This window comes from Filicampus tigris, chromosome 9 (assembly GCF_054856515.1).
Source record: "Filicampus tigris isolate MCC_2025a chromosome 9, RoL_Ftig_1.0, whole genome shotgun sequence".
Classification (NCBI taxonomy): Eukaryota; Metazoa; Chordata; class Actinopteri; order Syngnathiformes; family Syngnathidae; genus Filicampus; species Filicampus tigris.
The window spans coordinates 16,291,861-16,315,822 of NC_141225.1; the positions used below are offsets into that span (position 1 = coordinate 16,291,861).

Sequence of the window (23,962 nt, forward strand, 5' to 3'; positions counted from 1 at the left end):
CCTTTTTTTTCCCAGTCTGTTTACGGTGTACACAAGCTGTTTACTTTTGCCCCGAGGCTTTAGAGACATTGCAATTTGGCGTAGATCATTTGTGCTGGCATATTTTGACAGCAACTTCAAGAAGACGAGCATTAAATATTGAGCATGCTGGTTTATTTAAACCTTCGTACAAGTGCTCCCTTATTTCACCCTAAATAAAGGGTTGAAAAGTGAAACGTCAACATGAATTCAGAGCAATTTTCTTTTTTTTCTTTATTTGTGGTTTTATATGGGTCAGTCTTTTCAGTGTTGCCTCTTATTACTGAATGTGCTGTGATGCCCCAACCATTTTGTTTGTTTTCAATGATTGACAGTCCTTTCTATCGTATATCATCCGGTTCAGGTCTCTGGGTCTACAGCTGGCAGTGTCGAAGCTCCATGATAAAAGTGAGGCCAGTGCTCTGACCTAGAAAGTTGTAAGCCAAAGCCAAGAAGCAGACAATCTGACACTGAGATGATGAGTGTGAAGTGATTTCTGCCGGCTGATTACTGCTGAGCTGCAACATGTTCCCGTCATCTTGGAGGACATAAATAGACATAAACAGAATCTCGCCTACATGCAACATTAGGCGTCTGCTTTTTGAATCAATGAAAACAGCTGGCGGCAGGCTTCGTGTATTGATAATGAATGCTTTATGAATCATGAGTAAAAAAATACAAATGAATAGAGACTCTTTACAGCACAGACATGTATACTCAGCAACAGTCATTAGATGAACACAGAATTACATCAAGTACTGATGGAATGACTTTTTTTTATGCTACTCTTGAAATCTCCATGTGGGCAACATTCCTTTTTTTTTTTCTCACACTGATTATCAGCCACTTATAAACATTCATTCCAGTGCTCACTTGTATATATACGTACATTTTGAAAACAACCTATTAAATAATACTTTTAATCTCTATTAGTCACAGCAGGAGAGTCAGTTAACATCCATGAAAGCGCCACCTCTTCTCTTCCTGACGACATGACAGTTTTAAATACATTCAGTTGAAACAAAGGCATTTCCTTAGCTCATACGAACATCACCACAGTGGCCTGCTGCTTGGAGTCATTCACTTTCGAGATATCTAAAATGCACAAATCATGTACAGTGTTGATGTCGCGCACAGTGATACAAACATTACATATAAATCTTAGTCTTGAGCTTTGAAGAGTTAATTATCAAAGAAACACCAAAGCAAGAAACTGCAAATCTCTTCTCGAGCCACTTTTGTACACAGAACCACCTGTACAAAAAGTACAAGAACAATGCTGGAAATTGAAACTTTTGGATTTTTTTTGGGGGGGGGGGGTCGTGTTATAGAATTCTATCATCATATCCCTAGATTTTCTTTTAATCGAAAACAGCCTTTGTAGTGCAACTCTAAAATGAACTGTCTGGCTGCGTTGAACGCAACACAATATTTACACTCTCTTGGAAATACCAATAAAGTGGTGGCATTTCAAGCAGATACATACAGACCAATTTGTTAGCTTATTGCAGTTCTTAACATTTGGACTTGAGATTTTATCCCCCCTTCTCCCCCACACACACATACACAAACACAGGCTCTCCTTTTTCTCCTTTTTTGACTTTTGATACATGTGCCAGTTTGCGCGTTTTCTTCTCTCTTTCTCCCCTCCACTGTCTACGTCTCTCTCTTACACGCACTAGCCTATTTGAGCTTGTGTTCACAACACTAGTGCAACATCTGGCCACATGCTCCTCCGTCCTGAATGTGCAGGGCAGGCCACAATCTGACAACCACCTTAAAAAAAAAATAAAAAAAAACCCTCCTGTCTTACGACACGGCTTTTCTTGACGTACTGTAGCTGAAGCTAGCGCCGCCACCGCCCCTGTGCGAGATCCTGAGCGTCGTGGCGACCGTCAGATTCGGCGTCACACCGACGGGGAAGCCTGGGTTGGCTGCGGATGCGAATCCGGCAGTTGTGGCGACGGAGGGGGCGGCCTCATTGGGACATCCGTACTGCAGCAAGATGTCGGCGCACTCCTGGCCGCCTGCCATGCGAGCCAGGGTCAGCGCTGTTTGCCCCTGAGCATCCCTGTACCGAACGTCACATCCATACTGACAACAAGGAGAAAAAAAATAAAAAATAGCATTCACATTTTGGGAAAATAAATGTTTTGTAACATCATCTACACCTTCCTACACCTAACACAATGTTTTACACTTTGGGTGCTGAGATGAGTCGGTTTTTGTCACATTTACTTTGTATTATTATGAAGTGATGTCTTTTTAAGAGACGTTTTAACTTGTTATGTCATGTCATCTTCCAAACCGCTTATCCTATACAGGGTCGCGGGGAGTTGCTGGAGCCTATCCCAGCCGTCAATGGGCGAAGGCAAACTACACCCCGAACTGGTCGCCAGCCAGTCGCAGGGCACACATAGATACTGTCACTGAGCGGGAATCGATCCCACGCTGCCCGCACACAACTCAGGCGTGTGTACCACTACACTATCAGTGGACACGTTTTAACTTATAAACTCATTTTAAGGGTTCCTGCCAACTTGGATTTTACATGTGTTTTATTTTTTTTCCAACTGTGGCACTTTGAGACAACGCAGAGACAACGCGCATTACAAATAAAATGTATTATCATTATTATTATGATTATGTTTATTATCACCTGACCACACCCGCCAGAGACATAAATCCGAGGACACACCAAAAAATTGAGGCAAACCTGACTGAAATGTTGCACGTGTGTGGGGTTCTGCAACTACTTTTCATCAGTGACCGACTGACTGTCGAACAGTAGTTTTGATTTCACATTTGGTGCCGTCGCCAACGTTGCAGATATAAGGGCCAAGAAAAATGCTGTGTCGCATCACATGAGCTAAAATAAAAAATGACTTTTTGAGGTATAAAGCGAGATCCGACTCGCCACCACCAAGGTAAAACAATGCAGTACATACAGTAAACACAGCACTGTGGTTCATGTACCTGGGGCTAAAAAGCAAAGCGTGGAGTCTCTGTCATATTATTATTATTTATATTCACTCCATTCCCCTTCCAGACTCTTTATTAGGTACAGGCGCACGGTCTAATGAGTTCCAGTACAAGAGCTGCATCATAAATTCTGCCTTTACAATCTTAACTAGAAATAAACAATTGTAAACAACCGCGATGTATGGAATCCCTTGTGTTTTCTTTTTTGCATGCAAAAAAGGGGGCAATTGCTTCACCAAACTCCTACTATCTCTTTCAAGCTTTGAGAAACCTAAAATATGTGCCAAAAATAAAATGAATAAGGAAAAAGACATTGTAATAAAATATGTATTCATTATTGATGATAATTGTCCCTCTCATGTAACTAAAGGCTAATTTTTTTTTTTTAATGTCTGCTCTTTTGCAAACTCTACTATAACACTGTACTGTACACATAACGATTCCATCTCTCACAGTGTCAATCAAAACTGAGCATTGTTATCTTTGTAAAGGCAGAACTTCCCATACAAGTTTTCCCGATTTCATAATGTTGTGGTGGTCTGTTAGTGTACATCCCAGTTAGCAAAGCCACAAACAGCAAAGTCAACTGACCCAAACGAGAAGCTGTGTCATCACCACGTCGCCTTGCTGACAGGCAGCATGAAGGGCAGAGCCGGGCAGCCGCAGTGCCAGGAGGGAGCGGGAGGAGAGCGCCATGCTGGGGGGGCCGTTGATGTCTTCCTTAGTGCAGTGGGCCAAGAGGAGGAGCAGTTTGGGGAGGTTGTGCTCCATCGCGGCCAGCAGAAGACGGCCGGACAGTGTGATGTCGGGACCTTCATTGGGAGTGGGAGGGGGCAATGGCGCCACAAAGACTTTCTGCTCATACTTGGCCCGAATCCACGACTCTCGTTCCTCTCTGGAAAAGCAAAGAAGATAAAGTGGTTGATCTTCACCGACAGCAACGGCTGATAGATCTTAAACTATATCAGCAATGGGACTATGTGTTTAACCAACCAGATTTCAAACTCATCTCACAGGGACGGAAAGCTGACCCACAATAACATCCAGTATTTTTCCGCCCTCTGATTTGTTGGTGGGAGTAAAACTTGTTACGGTCAATTTAGACAAGCAAAATGCATCTGTATCTGCACACATTAACTTTAATAATCAGTATCTCTGGTAATCATGCATTTTATTTAACTTTTTTTTTTGTCAAGTTATTAGATAAATAATGGGCCACAATGACATCAACATTTTTCCATCTTCTGATTGGTTAGAGTAAAAGTTGATATAGATGGGGCTAATAAAAAAAAAAAAAAATGGGCTAACTTGGTTAAATCGACCACAAAAATATCTGCCTCCAAACAATAATTAAAAATTTAAAAACATTATTTGCGACATCTGGAACCATTTGGCCACTTGCGTGTTTACGACAGACATTTGTTGCTGACAGAAAAATGGCCAAGGTTTGTGGTCGCTTGAAAATTAAAAAGGATAAAAATACAGTTCTATGTAATAACTGCAAAGGGGAATAATGGATAGCATAGTCGATTACACAATTGCACAATTGTGTGCTGTTATATTGTGTTTTTGTATGGTATTGGTGGTTTCTATTATTGCAACGTGAAAGTGGCGGTAATAAGAGGTTGTTAAGTCGTGTAAATCCCCAAGTCTTGACAGGGCTACATGAAACTTTAGATGCTTTGTATTGAAATGACTTGTTATGACACTGATTTTAAATATAGACTAGTTAACTTGTCTGTATTCTATCTACCATCTTGTATGTTACCTTTATGTATTCTATGCATCTTCTAAAAGCCAACAAGTGTTGAGAATTAGCACTGGTGCGAGAACTCCTAAAACAATGCATCTTGTTTGTCCAATGTTTTTGTGACGTCCTTGGCAAATAAACTGATAAATACAAATATTATTTTCATTGTCATTACCTGGTAGCATCAGGTGGGGGTTTCCGGTGGCCCATCGTGCGCGCCTCCCATATACAGTTAACCATGTGGTTGCCAATGGCACTGAGAACCAACGTGAGCTCTCGTGGTAGATCGTCCAGATCGAGAGAGCGAACGCGCGAAACGTGAGTCCCCAAGTTCCTGTGGATCCCCGAACACTCGATGCATATGAGGGCGCCAAGGTTCAAACTGGCCCACGTAGGATCTTGGAAAGAAAAAACACACGCAAAAGCCAATCACAATCTTTAAATCAGTCTCATAAGATCCGGTACAAAACCTGCATCCAAGATTCTGCTCTTACAAAGATAATAATGATCAATTTTACTAACAATCTCATAGTGGTATTAATTAAACAGTATGATTATGTTTTTAATTTGCATTGGTGTAGACCTACAAAAGCACTGCAACATGTCAAGCTGTTTCTAATATTTTGCTCCTGTCGTCTACTGACTAAATTAGGAATGGGTAATTTTAGAAACAGTTCTCAATATGATGCAGAACACCGCTACAAATTTACAACTACAATAACAATCATGTTAAATGTTGATACAATCCTGAAACTATCCATGTGAATTGACTAGAGTTTGTAGGCTTAAAAAATCTTTATGTGATTCAATAATTGGATATGTTTTCACATCATTTCCCTTAGTCACTGAGAAGGAAGATGTTTTCATTCTTTAGTGGAGAAAAGTCCCCCTCCTACATCATGGTGACCCAATTTTGATTCAGTGGAACAATTAACATGGCATCAAAGTGTTTTTTTTTTTTTTGCAGCTTGTAATCAAGATTTTAAAACTGATTTCTAATTTCTGTCTCATTCTGAGATCCCCGACACCCCCTCTCCACTCAACTGTGATCAGTCGAGTGTGAAAGAATGTGAGAAATTACTCAATAACTAATGGGCGACTTTGTTCTATTGTTCTGTTAAGCGTTCTTCATCTTCAAATGAATGCAATAAGAAGCTGAAAGATGATTGATACAGTACAAGAATAGCTTTGAAATAGTCAGCAGTCAGATGTGACATGGCAGAGACAAGAGTTTTCACTAGACAAAAGAGGTCACTAACTGGGAGCATCGCAGTCCACACAGAAGTTGTTCCCTTTTGCGTTGCGGATAGCCTGCAGAGCCACGGCCTCGCTCTGGCTGTTCTTGCGAGCCTGTGAAGAACACAAAATGCGCAGTGTTAGCTCTGCTCTTCTTTAAAGCGGAAGTCAACCCAAACATATTTTTTCCAGAATATGTTCTATGCAGGCCGACCAGTCTAAACACGGCATTCTGATTAATACTGCATTTGTGGAATATGAGAAATCCACCCCCTTTTTAGCCATCTCTGGGGGCAGCCATTTTGTCACTTCTGTCGACTGAAGATGACATCGAAGTTGCTCAGGGCTCAGATAATGACCAATCACGGCTTGCCTGTTTTCTGAAGCTGAGCCATGATTGGTTGTTACCTGAGCAGCTTCGATGTCATCTTGAGTCGACAGAAGTGCCAAACTGGCTGCCCCCTGAGCTAGCTAAAAACGGGTGGATTTCTCATATTCCACAAACGCAGTATTAATCAGAAAGCTGTGTTTAGACTGGTGGGCCTAGAACATATTCTGGAAAAAATATGTTTGTGTTGACTTCCTCTTTAAGTAGTAATGACTGTAACTGTAACCAACTCTGCCTGTGAAGACACTACTATAAAGTGACTGTGTATATTAAAAGGGTTTGACCCGAGGTAAATTGTTTCCATTACAAAAAAAGAGCTGCATCATTGCATTAACTTGCGATATCGGAGGAAATTACATTTTTAAGCGCTCATCCGAGGATGTGTCCTTGCTGCAGTGCGGATATCAGTACAATGACAATATTGAGCAGGCCTGAAATCATGACACGCTTGTGATGAAGTGGCTTCAGCAGTGGAAAATCAATTAAACTATCTTTATCTATTTGACAAAAGCCATCATGACTGGATTGTAGGATCATGAATCAAGGATGAGAGGTTTTCCTGTATTTTTCCTTCATAAACAGATAGCAGAGGCCATTGAATACGAAGTGCGGGATTTAAAAAAAAAAAAATTGTTTGCGTATGTGTGTGTTTCCAACCTTATTCTTACTGCTCTCACACAGCTGCAGGCTAGCCAAGATCTGACTCTCAATGGCCTGCACCCAGGAATCCCGTTCCTCCACACTCTGGGCTTCAAAATGCCATGTCTGGCCAGAGCTCGACACAATGACGAAGTCATTGTTTTCTTCATCTGTATCACACAGGCGCACACATAAAAAAACTCTCAATCGCAGGTTCTTTTGGCCTATTTATTTTGAATTGTCTCGCATTACCTTTAATATACACAAAAAGGTTAAATATTACACATTGCTAATTGTATTACTATCTTAGAATTGGAATGTGTTAGCGACTTCTGCTATTTTTTAGTCATGTCCTTTAACCAATCATCCATCCATCCATTATCCAAAGCACTTATCCTAGTGACTCAATATTATTTCTGTTATTCAACAAACGACCTATAACCAAAACATTAAAAACATTTATTTGCAGGTTACACAACTTTCGGACCATATGACGGCTGTGTCGTCTTGTTGGCCGCACTTGTTGCTGCTCCACAGTGCGTTATAATTCGGTGACATATGGGCGAGTCCTCAGTAAATTGGTTGAATAGAAAATGTGATGCCAAAAACAAATGATTAGTCGGCATCAAGTGTTAAATATCAGCACGGAGGAGGAAGGATGACTCATCGACTAATCGGTTCAACCCCGAAGTGACAATCACTGAAATGTTGGCCAATGAGGCGGGACTTAAAGAAACCCAAGTCACAACAAGAGGAGTAATATGTGTCGACCGAGTGACTTTTTATAGTTTGCATAAAGTGGGCATAAACTGGAGAAAAAGGGAAGTCAACCCAAACATATTTTTTTCAACATTATCCTCTATGCAAGCCCACTAGTTGAAATAAGGCATTCTGACAAATATTGCGTTTGTGGAATAAGAGTTCATCCACTTGTTTTTAGCCATCTCCAGGGGCGGCCATTTTGTCACTTCTGTCGACTGAAAATGACATCACAACTACCTCAGGTAACGACCAATCACGGCTCAGCTTTAGAAAACAGGCGAGCTATGATTGGTTTTCAGTGGGCAGAAATGACAAAATGGCCAACCCCTGAGATGGCTAAAAAGGGGTGGGTTTTGATGCTTAACTCATCTTGCACAAACGCACTATTAATCAGAATGCCATGTTTCAACTAGTGGACCTGCTGGGAACATATTCTTGAAAAAAAATATGTTTGGGTTGATTTCCACTTTAAGGAATGAAATGTATTGTAACTTTCCTAACATTACCAAATTAAATTGCTATTACGCATACCGTACTTAAATCAAATGTAATTAAATTTTTTTTTTTAAGTTTTTGTTAATATATGACCGAACACTGTTTTAAATGAGGACAAGCACACCAGTAGTCTGATTGTAATATTCAGTAGCAATGTAGCCTTGCACCCTCTGATGCAATGCCTTTCCTTTTTATGACAACAGTAGAATGTCACATACAATATAAGACACTAACCAATAAGAGCTCAGAAGATGCAACAAGATAGGACATAACCAAATATTACCTGTTTTGCTCACGTTCCTCAAGCTACCAAAGCTTTTAAGTTTCCACATTTTGCGCTTAGCTGGAAAGAAAAAAAACAAGTGAAATCATTAACATTGAGAGAATTCTACAATGTATTTTTTTTTAAATGTAAAAGGTCCATAATACGTTTTTTCTTTTTTTTTTTTGTTAAATTAAAGAATCAGTCAAAACTAATAGATATTTATTTGTGAGTTTTATAGTATGGAGAAATTCATCACCGTCTGCTTGGCCAATGGTGGCGTCCCCTTTCTGGTTCATGCTTTTCTTCCTGCGATGCTTCTTCCTGTCCTCCACTGGGGATGTGGAGCCTACATCTTTGGTGGACGAGGAGCTGGACACGCCCTCAAATGCAGAGTCTACTGACAGATTCACAGACACTGAATCATCTCACACTTTGATACATACCATTAGTCCTTCCAGAATTTTGTTGCTTTCTCTCACCGACACTTTGAGCGTGGTTGGAGACGTTGGAGGAACATCGCTGCACGCCTCTGTTACTCCTCAGGAAGAGAGCGCCCCCTAGCCCCTCCATGTCATCCACTTGCAGGAGGCTGCTGGCACTGACAGGAACTATGACAAGCATCGAGTCAACGTAGAAGTAACAAAGAGGATTTGGTGTGGACAGTGTTCATTAATCTCAATATATATTGGGGACTTTTTATGTCCATCAAAGTATATTTCATATTTCAGCTCACCCAGGCTGACGCCCTCTGGTCCCTGCACATCTTTCACCCTCCCGTTGAGCCCGACTGGAGGGCCGCCGGTAGGTACAGCACGAGGGGGACGCTTTCCTGGCACCTTCACCGTCACTCGCAGCAGGTCCATTTCTTTTCCCGGGGTATTCAGCATGTAGTCCTGCCAAGCCAATCAGCCTCTTTTACAACCAACTACCAGCTGATTGATGTCCCAGCATCGTAAACCCTCGAAAGTGCTCTGTCAAGACCCGCGCTCACATTGACATTGGAATGGTATGACAATATGCCATCACTGGAGAGCGTGACGTATTTCTTCTTCCACTCTTTGTTGAGTGAGTTGCCGCTGCGCTTGAGCAAGAAACCCTGGCAGAGGTCACAGAAAAAAAAAGCGAAAATGCACTGTTAATGTCTTGCGTGTTCATCTCACACAGTTAGGCAGCCTGATGGCGGCCCCCAAAAAAACCTCACAATCTAGCCATATGGGGTATGCATTAATTCACACAATGACAGGTGTCCTTACAGGTGTCATTTTGAAGGGAGTCATGGTGTGATGTCCTCTGCTGAAGTTCAATGGATGGGCTAGAGATTTGTATTCTGTGTCTTTGTCTTACCTGCTTGATGGGAATAAAGCGCCCGCTTCCCACATCTCCTTTGCAGTCTGCACTTCTCCTGGCTGAGTCACTGCCTCTTCGACCCTGAAGGAAACACAAGGGGACAAAGAACGTGCTTTAAAGTGCGCTGATGCTGAAACTATTACACAGTGGAACCACAATATACATTGGGATGTTGGCTGATTTTTTGAAATGCAGTACATGTCCCATAGGGAATAAAAGAAACTTAATTAGTTCCAGTGTCAAAACTCTACCATGGTATAACGGTTAGGCATTTTTTTTTTCTGTAACGTTTTAAAATCTGTAGTTGTCATTACATCCCATCCATAATTTGTATAGTGCTTATAGCACTGACCTACATGTACAACCTAGATTAAAATATTTGCTCCATGAAATTGCATTGATGTTGAATTTTTTTTTTTTTTTTGGCCAATCAGATTTCAGTCTCAGTGTGCTGCCATGTCAACCTAATATGCCAGGGCCTTCAGAATCAATAGTGCTGGACAATGTGGCCTATATTTGCAAAGGGACTGTTTCTTTAACCAATCAGATTTTGAAATTTGCCGGCAGCTAGCGCATCCATAGTACTTTCAACATTTTTCCATCCTTTAATTGGTTCATCAGAGCAAAACGAATACAAACAAGTCTGTAGCAAATTGCACACAGTAATACATTTAATGACACGGGTCCACAATTGTTTCCTTTTTTTTTTTCCATTAAAGATGAAAGTGAACATTTCAATTTTTTTTTTTTTTTTTTGGACTGATTCTGGTAAATCCTCACTAAAAGCCCAGGTATCAAAAGCACAGCGACAGGAGTTCTCCAGTTCTTCAGTTTCTCATGTGGAATGAAATGCCCCGGCAAAGAACTAACTTTGTTCATCTTTGCCACCTTGAGAAAAAAAAAATCTCATCCTCTGTGGAGTATGCACAAGGCCTCACAATCTTCATTCGCTGATCCTTCTGCTCTTGGCTCATCACCGTATCATCGCCAGCTGGTCTGTGGCACTCAAACAGTCTGTCTCACAGCTAACGACGCGCAAGCCATGCAACCTTCTGCTAGCACGATAAAGCTACGTTAGCAGTGGCAATGAAATACACCATCAACTAACGATACGCTTAAAGACGGCATAACAAAATTATACCAAGTTATGGATGCAAGCATTATTCTAGATTCACAAGTGGTCAGTATTAGAGAAGAAACACAAGAATCCGTGTGCAAATCATGGGGATAAATTAAAGTGGTTAGAGTTAGGCATAGGCAATGGCTGGCCGCGCATCTGGTGGATCGGCTTTCAATGGGAATTGATCTAACTTAATCCACCTCTTAATACCACCACTATCATGTCGCAATTTTAGAACCCATCAATAATTATCAAAAACATAATATAAAAGCATACAACTGTGCCACATACATCATCTGGAGCAGATGTAGTCATTCATTGGCGCACTAAAGAAAATAAAATGGTTGTTTACTTCTAACTATAGGGCTTCTTTTGTTGTTGCGTGAACTCCTCCTTAAAGTGGAGGTCAACCCAAACATATCGTTTTCAAGAATATGTTCTATGCAAACCCACTTGTTGAAACAAGGCATTCTGATAAATATTGCGTTTGTGGGATAAGCGTTAACCACTTGTTTTTAGCCATCTCAGGGGGTGGCCATTTTGTCACTTCTGTCGACTGAAAATGACATCACAACTGCTCAGGGCTCAGGTAACGGCCAATCACGGCTGACCTGTTTTCTGAATCTGAGCCGTGATTGGTCGTTGTGAGCAGTTGTGATGTCATTTTCAGTCGACAGAAACGACAAAATGGCCGCCCCCTGAGACGGCTAAAATGTGGTGGGTTTTGCTGCTTAACTCATATCCCACAAACACAATATTAATCAGAATTCAACATTTCAACTAGTGGCCCGGCTGGGAACATATCCTTGAAAAAAATATGTTTGGGTTGATTTCCCCTTCAAATAAACTCAATTGGAAATGGGCGAACGCTGGCACCAGGAGAGAAGTGAGCTACATAACGAACAGGTCATAAGTCTGGCATATTACAGAAATAAATGACACCTACATTACATTCACACCATCTGGCAAATTAGACTTAACTTGCTAAACACTGCTAATAGAAGGGAGCCCTCAGAGAAACAAAGAGATTACAACAGGCATACTCCGCACGGGCCAATTAAAGAGAACCTCTGTGGTTGAGGGTGACTCAGCTAATGTATTTAATTATGGATACATCCAGCTTCATTGGTTTAGAGCGTAATTTTTCAATTGGTTAAACACATTCACAAGATTGTGCTTGGCATATATTTACCGAAAAGCGTGCGGTGCGTCTGCGGGTGGCACTGCGGACCGAGCCAGGAGTGCCACTGTCCTGTTTCTCCCCTCTTGCCGACCTGCCAATCTCTTTATGGCTAATCACAGGGGTGGAGGGAAGTGATGAGGAGTAATCGCTACTCTGACCCCCATTACTGGCCTACAAGCGAACGAGGGAGGGGGGGGGTGATAGGGAGAGAGAAAAAAAAAAGGTAAAAGGTCTTCATTGAGTCGAGGCACAAATTAATAGCAGCATGTGTGAAAATGATATTAGACATTTCCCATGACTGTGCTTATAAAAACTGTAATTAACAGAAATAACATTTTTATTGAAGGATATGAGCCACTTTAATTTTCAAGGAGTGTAATTATTTCCTGTACTTTAATTTTATTGGGTGTCTTTTCTTTGGAAGTTAAAAAATCCAGAAGATAGTTATGAGAAGAATGGGTATTTCACTGTGGGGAAAATTAAAAAAAAAAAAAAAAATTATAAAAATACAAGTTACAGTTATTACCCATTTTTCGTTGAGGGGAAACAACGGTTCATTTATTTGGGGAGAGGCACTTTTATGTTTCAAGCAGACAATGTACCAATAGAGAAACAAAGTCCCATTTGTTTACAGGTGGCGACTAGTTGAAGAAATACAGTAAACAAAATTAACAATCAACTGTCTCGTGGGAAGCAGATCTTAGATTGCTATTTTCCCTTAGTCTCCAGTTTTCCAAGGATTATCAATTTAACAAGGTTATGAATTCTCCATTTGGACAAATGTCTCTTGATGATTAGCTGTTTTAGTCTTTCAATAGAAACATGTTCTCAGGTCACTTGTTGGAGCACAGAGTGGAACTGCGCATCTTCTTTTTAACATTCAAACACAGACTTGGGGCTGCATTTTCATAGACAGCGCATCTGCGCCATGGCGCAAATGCCGACAGATGCTCGTAGAAGGATTGTGTCCCGCGCCGGCGGAGTAACAGTTTGGTGGCAGAAAGTGGCTCTAAACCTAATGCCCACTTCAGACCACGTCTAACACCTGCGCAGGGCAGGCAGCTTGTGTAACGCGACATATTTAATTCATAGATATGTGAATCATTGTACTTAATTTTTTTAAGTCATCCCACCGTGTGGCATAGCAATGGAATAGCACACGAACAATCGGGGGGCTGGGGGTCTCCAAGTGGAGACTCTAGCATGCCGCATTTAAAGGGAATGAAAGGAGACGCTTTGATTGGCCATGATTGAAGTTGGCTGACCACTCCGACAGCGGCGCAGCCCTCCCTCTGCCGGCCTGCACTCGTCTGTCAAATTACCAATATCGGGTCTAACCCACCTCCGTGCAGAGATGCCACGTGCCATGCAGAATTTCTGGTGGTTACGAAAATACAGTTCATGTTGCTTATCCTCCAAAGCAAATTGACGTTGGCATTAAACTCAGTCGGCAACAGTAGTAATGTGACATATTTTTTTAACGCTTTACCTGTCCTGGAAAGACACCAGACACTGGGGTGGAGCCTCCAGAGTGACTGGGAGAGTTTGGAAGAGATTTACAGGAAGCCAGTAAAGCAGATTGTTTCTTGGCAGCCATGATCTTCTGAGCAGCTGGAACAAAATAATGATAAAATAATTAACACCATAAAAAGGAGACCAGTCTCCCGCATTTGTTACGACAGTCATCGTTAATGAGGCTGTGAGATACCATCAGTGAAGACCCTGTTGACGTTGAGGCCGTAGGTGGCGCATGTTTCGTAATAGGTGCAGCGGCGCACATCTGAACAGAGCTGCCTGGCCCGGGCATCGTCGATGACCCTGGGGTTGCTGCTGCTGATCTTATCTGGTGAAGACGCAAATATTAAATCAATACTGGAAGGTAAGGAGTCCAGTGCAAACACCTACAGTAGAATTTATGATATCTCCTATAAAACTCTGACTATCCGATGTCATCCCCCACAGCTTTATCATATCAACGTTTTCTATTTTTTGTTTCGTTGTCTCAACCCGAGCGCTGCAGGCAAAATGCTGCTCCAAAATGAGAATTGCTTCTGTTCAAGGTTCCTTCCATAGATAGTAGCTTTTCCTTGACCTCCTCACAGAGGTGTTGCTTATGTGGGGATTTGACTCCGAAGCCCCGCTCTAGTGTTAGGTGGTTAGATTGGCCTTACTATAGATCAGAATTACAGTAGTCAACTGTTATTTTAAAAAAAAATGCTTGTTAACCAATGCATTCGTCCGTTTACATTTTAACTTTCTTCACCTAGTAGCAAACGTACGCACGCAGAAAATACAAATACCCATTGCATGCATTTTACCGCCTCCCACGAGGCACGACTCAGACAGTCAAATCGTTTATATTCAGAGCAGATTTGCAAGAGGAGTGAGTGGGTGTGTGTGAGCTACTCAAGCAGTTAAGCAGGTTTGGAGTAAACTGGAAATCAGGTAAATCTGAAAGTTTACATTTTCAGGTTCTTAATTAAGTTGAAAAGCATTTTATTTAAAACAATACTTTGTATAGATCTGACTGGCTGGATCAGATTGGCAGATAGTTTGCAGTTCGTGCAAAATCCGTGATTGGTTGTAATGCCATAATTTGCCGATCAATTACATTATTGATCGGATCCACAAAACAAGACATTACAACAAACACAATCTCATTTACTCCAGGGAGGTTCTGTGCTGCCATCGTTAATAATCGTGAAGGTTTCTCATCTTATACTTTTTTATTTATTTTTTTTAAATTTCCAAATATTTTAAAATAACTGCGATTGGCTGGCAACCAATTCAGGATGTCCGCCGCTTTTCATGTCCGAATACAGCTGAGATCGAGGCTCGAGCACGCCTGTGATCCTTGTGAGGATAAGCGGTTTGGATAATGGATGGATTTTGAAATAATGTTGTTGTTTTTTTTTCGAGGGGGTGTGTTGTGTACTGGATGTTTATCAGCATATTTTTGGGGTTTCGTTTTCCCCTGTGCATTTCAATGGGTGTCAATTACACGTAAATTTTGGCCCTTCGGGGCCCAGTCTGGTTGCAATCCCCCGCGAATAGTGGGGGTCTACTGCCGTAAATAAATAAGTTATTTAAATTGATTGGATAGATGGGTCCATTTTCTAATCGAATCAGTGAACTTTTTTTTTTAACTCGTTGACTGGTGATCAGCTCCAAAATCATGATCGTGTAAAGCCTATTTAAAACACATTTCAACTCAAGAAATGTTGGAGAAATAAAGCAAATCAACAGTACTGTAAATATTGTTGGAACGCTTTTAAAAGTTATAAATATAAATATAACAACACAAAAATACAAATATAAATACTTGACTGAATTATCACACATTTAAAACATTCTGTTGCTCCAGAGCTTGGCTTGAAGGCACTCATCTGGACTGGTCCCCTTACACTCAATTAATAATTGATGAACCCTGCTGCAAACTAAAATGTAAAAAACTGGCTTCCCAATGCGTCCCAATAGAACAAGACTTCAAAGCGCTGCGTTCATGACCGTCTCACCCTGCGTGCCCACGACTACGAAAGGTATCTCGGTGACAGGCCGGTGGACAGCAAGCTGATGGTAGATCTTGTACACCTCCTGGAAGCTGGCCTCGTTTTCCAAACTGAAGACCAGGATAACCGCGTCTAACCAGCTTGCGAACTGAAGACAAGACAGACAAGGAGCAGGCGCTCACCATACACAAGGGAAGGACTGACCCGTTTAATGTCCAAGCTAAGGTCGGTTCCCAACTCACCTGAGCTCCTGGGAGTTCAGTCTCTTCTCTGATGATCAACAAGTGGCTCTGCCCATCAATCAAGACATCCTTAATATACTGACGCCCTGGATAATACGAATAATGATTAATACCGCTGCTTGCTATAGAAATCTTACAGGAAATTACGTACATTTTAATTGCGTATATTTAATTCTTATACTAAGTTACAGTTGAAAATGTGAATGAGTGGTTGTTTGTCTGTGTTCCCTGCGATTGGCAGTCACGATCAGTCTGGTTCATAGTTAGCTGGGATAGGCTCCAGCTCACCTGCGACCATAATGAGAATATGCGCCATAGCAAACAGATGGATGTACGGACAGATGGCAATATGGTGGTTGTGTACCTAATGTTGTGGTCAATGAGTGTATGAGTCAGCCTGTCGTGATCGAATGTGGAAATGATTAGAGGTAAAACCGACCCTCTGCATTCTCCAGGGACAGGTAACTTCCTGTCAAGTGTCTGTGGACCAGCGCAGACTTCCCACTGCACAGGCCTCCCATCACACCCTGACACACATCAATCGAGGCATTAAGAATCTTTTTTAAAATCAAAGCTCCGATTGTGAAAGCAGGCAATCTTACCAGGTGGAGTTCTTGTACAGTTTGAGTGACGGTCCATTCCTGACTGCTGGTGCATGCAGCTAGAGCCACAAGGAGAACGTGGTTAAAAAAAATACAGTGCTGCGCTAATGCAATGTGGCGGTTTGCGGCTTGGTGGGCAACAAACTGGAGCCAAGTTTGAAAACTGATGTTGGTCTTGACTCTCATGCTTTGCTTCTTCTCATGAAAGAGACATCATGACGACCGAGGATACCGTTAAAGTGTCATGCTGACAGTGGGTTTTATTTCCGTAGTCGTTGTCTGACTTGTCCTTGAGCTGTCGTCTATCACAGAGGTTTTCAAAGTGTGAGTCGGTAAGCTTCCTCTCGGTGAACATAAAACAGCTGATGCCTCCCCTACTCCCCGTCTTCCAATATACACACTCTAAATGCCACATTCAAAGTGTTATTGTTGTGTTGGTGGTTGGTGTACAGCTGTGTGCATTTGGACATAAAAAGACAAACCCAAACAAGAAAATTCATTACAAAACAAACCATAATTGACTCTCCATTTACATTTTGAATAAAAAAAAAAAAAGAAAAAAAAAAAGAAGAAAATAGCCACACTGAAATAGTCCTGAAATATACTTAATAGGGTCAATATCACTATACAGTGCATTCGGTGTCGTCAACAGAATTCCCCATTCAAGTCGCTTAAAATGTCTTTACTTCATTTTAGATCTTTTATTTTTCATTGAATGTATGTGATTTGTCCCACAAACTGCTCTGCTCACTACAACGTGTGTAATATGTCATTAAATGATATTAAATCATTTTTGTGACATGGTTTATTGTCCACAAGTTATTTGATAAAAAAGAAATCATTTTTGTGACATGGTTTATTGTCCACAAGTTATTTGATAAAAAAAAAAAAAGAGTCATTTTGATCACGTGCATTACATTTTCAGAATGATGTTGAGCGTTTTGCATTTTTCCCTGCAGTTGCTTATATCTGAAAACCTTTCAGAAAATTGATATATAGCTGTTCAACAGTACATGGGCAGCTTGCTAAATGAACTAAGTTGCTATCTGAAGGTCCGCTATGTGCTCATTAAATACTAACCAAATGTGGGCATTTTACTAACATTTGTCTATTATTTTAAAGGCGCGCGCTCCCGTTAGCATGTCTGTCTGAGAGAAGTGTGAAATGGACACTCACCGCGGCCTGACTCAATGCGTCCCCTTTTAGGAGCCTTTAGCTGTAGCCCTCCACTGCCACTCCCCCACGACGATTACATAGACGGAGAAAAATACACCTCCGCTTATGCCCTTTTTTAATTTTTTTTTGTTTTTATGAGTTTCCTGTCTATCGTTTATCGCCTACAAAATGGGCGTCCGTCAAAGGCGGATAGAAGGACCGGTCCGACGGTTAGCCAGAATGCCCAGCTCTGATGCTAACATTAGCCAAAAATCTCCACCGTCACTGTCCACTCAGTCAGTTTGCTCACATATTTTGCTATTTGCATATACATTGTCTTCTTAGCCTCCCTTGAAGCGCTCCACACTTTCTCATCGCCCATATTCTGTTCTGAGTGTTCTTTACAATCAGAATGCATGAATGAAGAAGTAAACTACAATTATAAGGGGGGGTAAAAAAAAAAAAAAAAAAAAAAAAGGCACTGACAGAGCACTTTCAGAGGTTTTTGACTATATAATGTAAACGCAACCTGGGTGATTCTGCTCAAGAGATGAACATTAATGTGGCCATGGAAACCATCGTTAGTCTGCATGACTCAGTCTGTACACACGCACACGCTCGCCTGCGCACGCAGAAGGTGCTTTTAGTGATGTTGTGCAAAATACTTTGTACACCCACACTGTCGTCTGCCACACTGGGAACACGTTCTACCTTAAACCCCGTTTGAACGACGTCCACCCCCTCCACCCCCTCCCCTTAATCCTCCATCTTTGGGCAATCCCTGCACTCCCCTTCATCAGCATCACACCACCAACCAAACAACAATTCTCACAGCTGGCTGTTGCCATGGCAACCCCCTTTTCCAGAAGCCTCCATACAATGAATGGTCTCTCTCGGTTGCGGCGACATGCGAGAGGCTTAAAGAGGCTGTGTCCACCCCTGTATGTGTGTGTGTGTGTGTGTGTGCAAACGGAGTATATATCAATTTGTGTTATTTACAAGATCATATGCTAAAGTCTACAGGTGAAACGTAGACAACATCACGTTACTCTCCAAGAGTCAACATGTTGTCAGTGCGAATGCTGATGACCAGGCCACACAGAGCAGGAAGTAGAAGGTTGTTCTCTGCATGAACACAGCTCTGTGTTTCCCCAAACTTAATTATTCATGTCCCACTTACTCCTGACAAATTATTCAGCGCTTGCTTCGATACCACAATCACCAACTTTCCTTTAGTTTAAGGCTTGAGAAAAGGGTGCATCTTGTTCTTAATATTCTAATTGAGAAAATCAATATTTCATGCCGCTATTTGCTTTTGACAAGACCAAACCATTTTCCAGGTTGCTAGCAATTCTACGTGAAGCCATGTTTGTTCAAAAAGTCGCACTTGAGGGCCCTGGAGTTATTTGAGGATCATTAAGACGTATTGTCGTTCTGATTTTGAAAAAGTCAGGGACAACAAATGTTGACAAATGTCAAACAAATGGCATGATTAGAAGAGCTGTTTGCAACAATTTCCTCTTGCCTGAAAGGTTGTGATGATGTGTTTTCTGATTTTTCTTCTATGGAAGATGTAAAATCAAAATGTTGAAACACCTATAGTCAAATGCCAGGATTTTTGTGCTAGAAAAAAAATTAGACCAAGATAAATCATTTCATAACTTTTTCCAACATTAATGTGAGCCATAACATGTACAACTCACTTGGCGAAAAAAAAAGAAACCAGTCACAATGATGTCAAATTTAAAGTGCCTCTGATTAAACCCAAATGCATTTCTGATGTTTTAGCAGGCTTTTCTTGACATTTTTTTCTATTTAACAGAAACTTGAAGATGTGCTAACATTGACTGAACTGACTGAACATAATTCCCTCCACCAACATTGCTCATCATTAAAAGAACTCAAGGTGGAGGGGAGGAAGATTTATGAACAATTCCAAAATACTAAGTGTTAGCACAAAACCCTCAGGCGCCTGCTATAAATGAAGAAAATGCCAGGAAAATCCTACAAGAACACCTGAAAGCTGCAATGGTGATATGTGCGTGCGGTGCGGACTTATGAGTTTGAATGTGACTGGTTCATTCTGAACACAGCCACATTCACAGTTATAAGAGGATGAGCACACTTTTGAAACCACATTATCCCAGTTCTTCTTTTTATTTCCCCTCCTAAGAAACATTACACATTTTAAATATTTGAGTTGTACAGGTTTTAGGTCACATAATCAGGCGGGGCTGAAATTAAATGTCTTGAAATGATGTCATTTGTTTTAATTGTTTTATATCACAAAAACCTGGCATTTGAACAGGGTTGTGTACTTTTTTTTTCAATCCACTGTATATCACTCCATCGTATCAAAGACATGAGTGAGTACATTTTCAAGTGCAGCCGTAGGGTATTCTAAGTTGCCAACTTGCCACTATTAAATGGTAAACGGTGTGCACTTATAAGCACGAGAAAGGGTAGCAGCCAGCAAGAGTTGAAATGTGACAGACATTGTCAGAACAAGCCCCATTTAAATCAATCACCATTTTATTGTTAACATGATCATTCTGTGAATGACAAGTTCCCAATAACCGGTATCAGGAAATGGAATATCCAGTTAAAATGGTTAGGCATCTGTTCAAACTTTATTGTAAGTTAAAATGTAATCAAAACAGTGGCAAAAGACTATACTTTGTGTAAGAGTTACTAATGAAACTTGTTTGCCATTTTGTGTTTTTTTTTTGTTGTTGTTTTTTTTAATACTAAGAGAATCATTCATATCTCAGATCTGACATTTTTTTTCACCATTCTAAAACAATCCTGTTTACTATTTCTAATGTTGGATATGCCTGTATTTAAAAAATGTGCTTAACAGTGAGAGCATTTCTGAGAATCGGGTAGGAGTCGGTAATATATAATCACTACAAATGGTATGACTGCTCCATTATTTCCATTCAGAGAGGTAAGATGTGTTTCTGCAATCACAGTTTTGCATCTTCTCTCTGTGGTATCATCATTGTGTCGGTGACAGTGGAAGGAAACCACACTGTGTGAAATAATGGGCCGATTAGAAGGCCAATGTGTATGTTAAAAGTACAGGGAGCTCGCCATAGATCTCTGTCATGTTCTCAGAGAGATGAATCAATGAAGAACTTACCCTCCTCCTCGCTGGAGCCCCTCTCCGCAGCGGGATACAGGACGGATGCGGTGCTGACATTTGGGGGCACAGCTGCACTTTTGGAGAAAATCCCACTAATGAATTTGAGCATCTTGCGGTCACGGGCGGGAGCTCTCTGGATTGTTCCTCCTTGGCCCTCTTTCCCTCTCCTGGCGTCCTCTGCGAGGCAATGTAGGTCGCTGTTATCTAGGGTGCGACTGGTGGCTTTTCTCGGCGGCCGGTTCACATCGCAGGTAACTGGTGTAACCAAGGAAACCTTAAATCGGTCCTCGTGAGAGTTCTCCCTGTTCATGATTCCCGAATAGCCTCCACTTAGGGGAGCCGCGGGACGAATGAGCGTTCCTCTGCCGTCGCTGTCGGCCCAAGACGCCCTGTAAGGCCCCAGAGTTGTAGCTGCCATTAAAGAGGACTGCTCCGCGATACGGTTTTCCCTCCGCTCCAGAGTCTTGGCAGAGTGATACAAGCTGCTGTTGGCTTCTCTGGATTCCCTCCAGCATGCAGAGTTGACCCCTGTGTGCGACCTCATCAGGACGTCGGGGCGCTGGCTGACCTGAGGCGGCACTGAAAACGGGAGGCTGCAGCGTGAGCGGTTGTTGAGCTCAGCTCCGTTTTCGCCCTTTAGGTAGAGCCTGGGAGGCTCCCGGTAGAGTTCCGTCTTGGGACGTGAGGCATCGTTGCGAGGCCCCTCCCTGCGTACGGTGGTCTCGAAGCTGCTGCCGCTGTACACCTTCACCATTTGCCTCAATGGCGGGTGGACAACAGCAGCGTCCTTGCTTTTAGCCACCGGCACAACATCTTTTTGGTCTCTCCTCTCAGCTTTCCCCCACTTCTTATTCGGGCTGCCATACTTGACACGCACCTGCTCCACTTCGTCTTCCACTCGTGTGCTCTTTTTATCTGACACTTGTGGACCAACACATACTTCCTCCTCTTTTGGGGCACGTCTCACCTCCTCCCTCTCTTTGGGGCTCCCTTCCCCCTCCTTCTCCGCTTGCTTCCCGGCTACATCGTCTGGCAAAGCCTCAACCTTCACCAGAGTGAGGGAGATGAGATAGGTGGTGCGTCTCTGTGGGTTGTCTGCTTGGCTCATTGGGACAGAACGCCTCAGCACAGTGGCAGCTTCTCTCCGACCAGGTCACGCAGGCAAACCTCAGTGGTGGCAGCACAGGTGAACTGAAAACAGAAGAGAATCTCGGATTATCGAATGACTTGGACAAATGGATGCTGGATACAATTTTAGAATATATTTAAATGCCTTACCCAGTCTAGACTGCTTTTTTTTTTTTTTTTGCCTCACTTAATCCCCATCCATGCACACTGCTACTACTTGTCTCTATCTCTAATTCATTCATGAGCCTTTCCTTGCTTTACATCCTGAACTCTTCTGTACAAATCTGACAGATAGACTCATACATGGATAGAAGATGACATGATATTCAAAGATAGTCACATGCATTCGATTTGGCTATTGTTGCACTAGAAAAGATACAAATGTCACATTCCGCACACAGCTTTTTTTCCTTGAATTGTGTTCATACCGTCATTCTGTCGCGCATCAGTTAGATGAGGTCCCGGTGTAAAAATGAATGATTCTTTTGGCGATCAATTGGTATCAAACAGGACATTAGATGGAGCTGACGGTGAAGCGCTGATCGATCCAAAGGGGAAATAAAAATAGGTGAAAGGGAGCCTGCTCGTGGGGGGGGAGGAAATCATTCACTTGTCATGATGCGTCTTGCAGCTGGAGCCTCCATTTGACAATGTCATGCATAAAACCAGGAATTCACAGCAGGAAGGCTACTGGGGAAAAAAATCCTATCTGTTGTGATGTACCCCAAAAATGGAAGAAATTCTGAAATCGCAAACAATGCTTCCTTGTGTCTGTATCGGTCCTCCGGAGAACAGCTCCTCTCGGTCACCGCATCCTTTCCTCCGAGAGCCTCATCCAATTAGCAAGTCAATAAAATGTGTCTGTATGGCAGAGGAAGCCCACCAGCTCACCACGGCCCCTCCTCCTTTTTTCCTCCCCTCAAAGCCCCCCAGTTACTCTACCGTAATCCTGCAGCACAACTGGACTCGCTGGCTCCAAGGAGAAGCTAACCGCGAGGTGGTGGCGGTTCTTGCTCACGTTCATCAGATTTTTATTGGCGCACACTACAAAAGAGATGGGGAGGGGGCATGGGGGGGAGACAAACCTCTTGCCAGTGCATCTGCCCTGGTGCTCTTTCTCTCTCTGCCTCTCTCCCCCTCTGTCCTTTCCAAAGCAATTTATGGACAGCGCCTGCTCTCACTGCCTGGCCGCTCGCATACAAAAGAGAAGATGCATAGGATGAGAACAATTTGCATATCTACGCTCATGAACTACATTTAAGGTCAAATTAGAAAATGAAAGATTTAGGAGAAAGAAGGGAGGGAGGGAAGGAAGAAATACAATCTTGGGAGGCAAAATGTCACCACACTGTGACAAAAATATTTAATAAAATATAATAAAATATTCTATTTTCTATAGCACTTATAATTAGGGTCAAGGGTGAGGTGGAGCCTAACAGAAACGACAATCTCGTTCACACCTATGTGGACTGTTTTGAGCCTTCATTAAAATATTTTTGCATGCTTTCGGAATGTGGAGAGAAGACAGGTACACAGGAGAAACCCCACACGAGCATTGGAGAACATGCAAATTCCACAAGGGAAGGCCAGCACAGCATTTAGAACGCCAAACTTCACAACTGGGAGCAAAATACGCTAACTGCTACACGACAAGTGGGGTAGGTGGGGGGGGGGGGGGGGGGGTTATTATAATACGTGTTTGAATTTCGATATTCAACAAGTAACTAACTAAAGAAACAGATAAATATCTCCTGGGGGGGGGGGAGACATTGGCGGTCAAAAGCGAACCTGCAACATAACCTCACGGGAGAAATTTTGAGGCTAGAGTAAGTACATTTTATTCATGTAGCCCTTTTCATGTAGAACCACACCTTAAAGTGCTTCACATACTTGAAGTCATTGATCTGTCAGTCAGTTATAAAATATGTAAACACATTTTACAGTTAATAGGAGAGAAAAAAATCAATACAATCAAATCAAATCAAACAAACGCAAA

The 23,962-nt window shown here is 42.0% G+C and overlaps 1 protein-coding gene across 2 annotated transcripts; it reads right to left on the reverse strand.

The window, feature by feature from the left end:
* Window positions 1-649: 649 nt before the first annotated feature.
* Window positions 650-22,875, reverse strand: LOC147142260 (arf-GAP with GTPase, ANK repeat and PH domain-containing protein 1-like). 2 transcript variants are annotated; one of them, XM_086040418.1, is made up of 20 exons: window positions 22,395-22,875; window positions 20,836-22,029; window positions 16,539-16,597; window positions 16,376-16,463; window positions 15,937-16,022; window positions 15,701-15,842; window positions 13,894-14,028; window positions 13,675-13,796; window positions 12,195-12,356; window positions 9,880-9,963; window positions 9,527-9,631; window positions 9,269-9,428; window positions 9,015-9,143; window positions 8,792-8,932; window positions 8,554-8,613; window positions 7,032-7,183; window positions 6,010-6,100; window positions 4,926-5,148; window positions 3,592-3,895; window positions 650-2,112 (listed from the first exon to the last, which is right to left on the reverse strand). In XM_086040418.1, exons 2-20 carry the CDS (start codon window positions 21,944-21,946, stop codon window positions 1,828-1,830), a joined length of 3,639 nt encoding a protein of 1,212 aa, XP_085896544.1. In that variant the 5' UTR covers window positions 21,947-22,029; window positions 22,395-22,875; the 3' UTR covers window positions 650-1,827. The 2 variants fall into 2 exon arrangements, with proteins under 2 accessions (XP_085896544.1, XP_085896545.1); XM_086040419.1 differs by having other exon boundaries at window positions 8,792-8,929; window positions 22,395-22,874.
* Between the last annotated feature and the right edge of the window lie 1,087 nt (window positions 22,876-23,962).

Coding starts and splice junctions, on each gene's coding strand:
- LOC147142260 (XM_086040418.1), bottom strand. CDS start 21,946: ATGAGCCAAGCAGACAACCCACAGAGACGCACCACCTATCTCATCTCC. Junction 9,632..9,879: donor GCTTTATTCCCATCAAGCAG/GTAAGACAAAGA, acceptor GACCTCTGCCAG/GGTTTCTTGCTCAAGCGCAG. Junction 8,614..8,791: donor CACCATTGGCCAAGCAGACG/GTGATGAATTTC, acceptor TTTTCTTTCCAG/CTAAGCGCAAAATGTGGAAA.